The 459-nt window shown below is 49.5% G+C and overlaps 1 protein-coding gene across 1 annotated transcript in view; it reads right to left on the bottom strand.

Annotated features, from left to right (window-relative positions):
• LOC106338416 overlaps positions 1–459 on the bottom strand; it is a 2,977-nt gene that overhangs the window by 971 nt on the left and 1,547 nt on the right. The window contains exon 4 of the mRNA XM_013777397.1: positions 54–443. Coding sequence (XP_013632851.1) covers positions 54–443 — 390 coding nt within the window. The remainder of the gene's footprint in view (positions 1–53; positions 444–459) is intronic.

The following is a 459-nucleotide window of genomic DNA, read 5'->3' as shown; positions in this document are numbered from 1 at the left end:
TCTGCTTCGGGTTGGCTTCGATTCCCCGCTGCGTGACTATGTATCCAAGGAACTCGCCTGAGGAAACCCCGAACGTGCACTTTGCTGGGTTCAGTTTCATGCCGTATTTGTTGAGAGTTTCGAAGCAATCTTGCAAGTGACTGAGGTGATCAGCAGCGTGTAGCGACTTGACAAGCATATCATCGATGTATACTTCCATGGTGACGCCCAGCTTGTCTGCGGACATTTTGTTCACAAGCCGTTGGTAGGTTGCTCCTGCGTTCTTTAAACCAAATGGCATGACCTTATAGCAGTAGGTTCCTCTATACGTGATAAATGCCGTTTTTTCGCGATCGTCGGGGTGCATCATGATTTGGTTGTACCCAGAGAAAGTGTCCATGAAGGTGAGCATCTCGTTTCCAACCGTGGACTCGACTAAACGGTCGATGTTGGGAAGAGGATAGCTGTCCTTTGGGCAGG

The sequence above is a fragment of the Brassica oleracea genome, chromosome C4, assembly GCF_000695525.1.
Source record: "Brassica oleracea var. oleracea cultivar TO1000 chromosome C4, BOL, whole genome shotgun sequence".
NCBI classification, from domain to species: domain Eukaryota; kingdom Viridiplantae; phylum Streptophyta; class Magnoliopsida; order Brassicales; family Brassicaceae; genus Brassica; species Brassica oleracea.
This window is presented reverse-complemented; position numbering and strand designations above follow the sequence as displayed.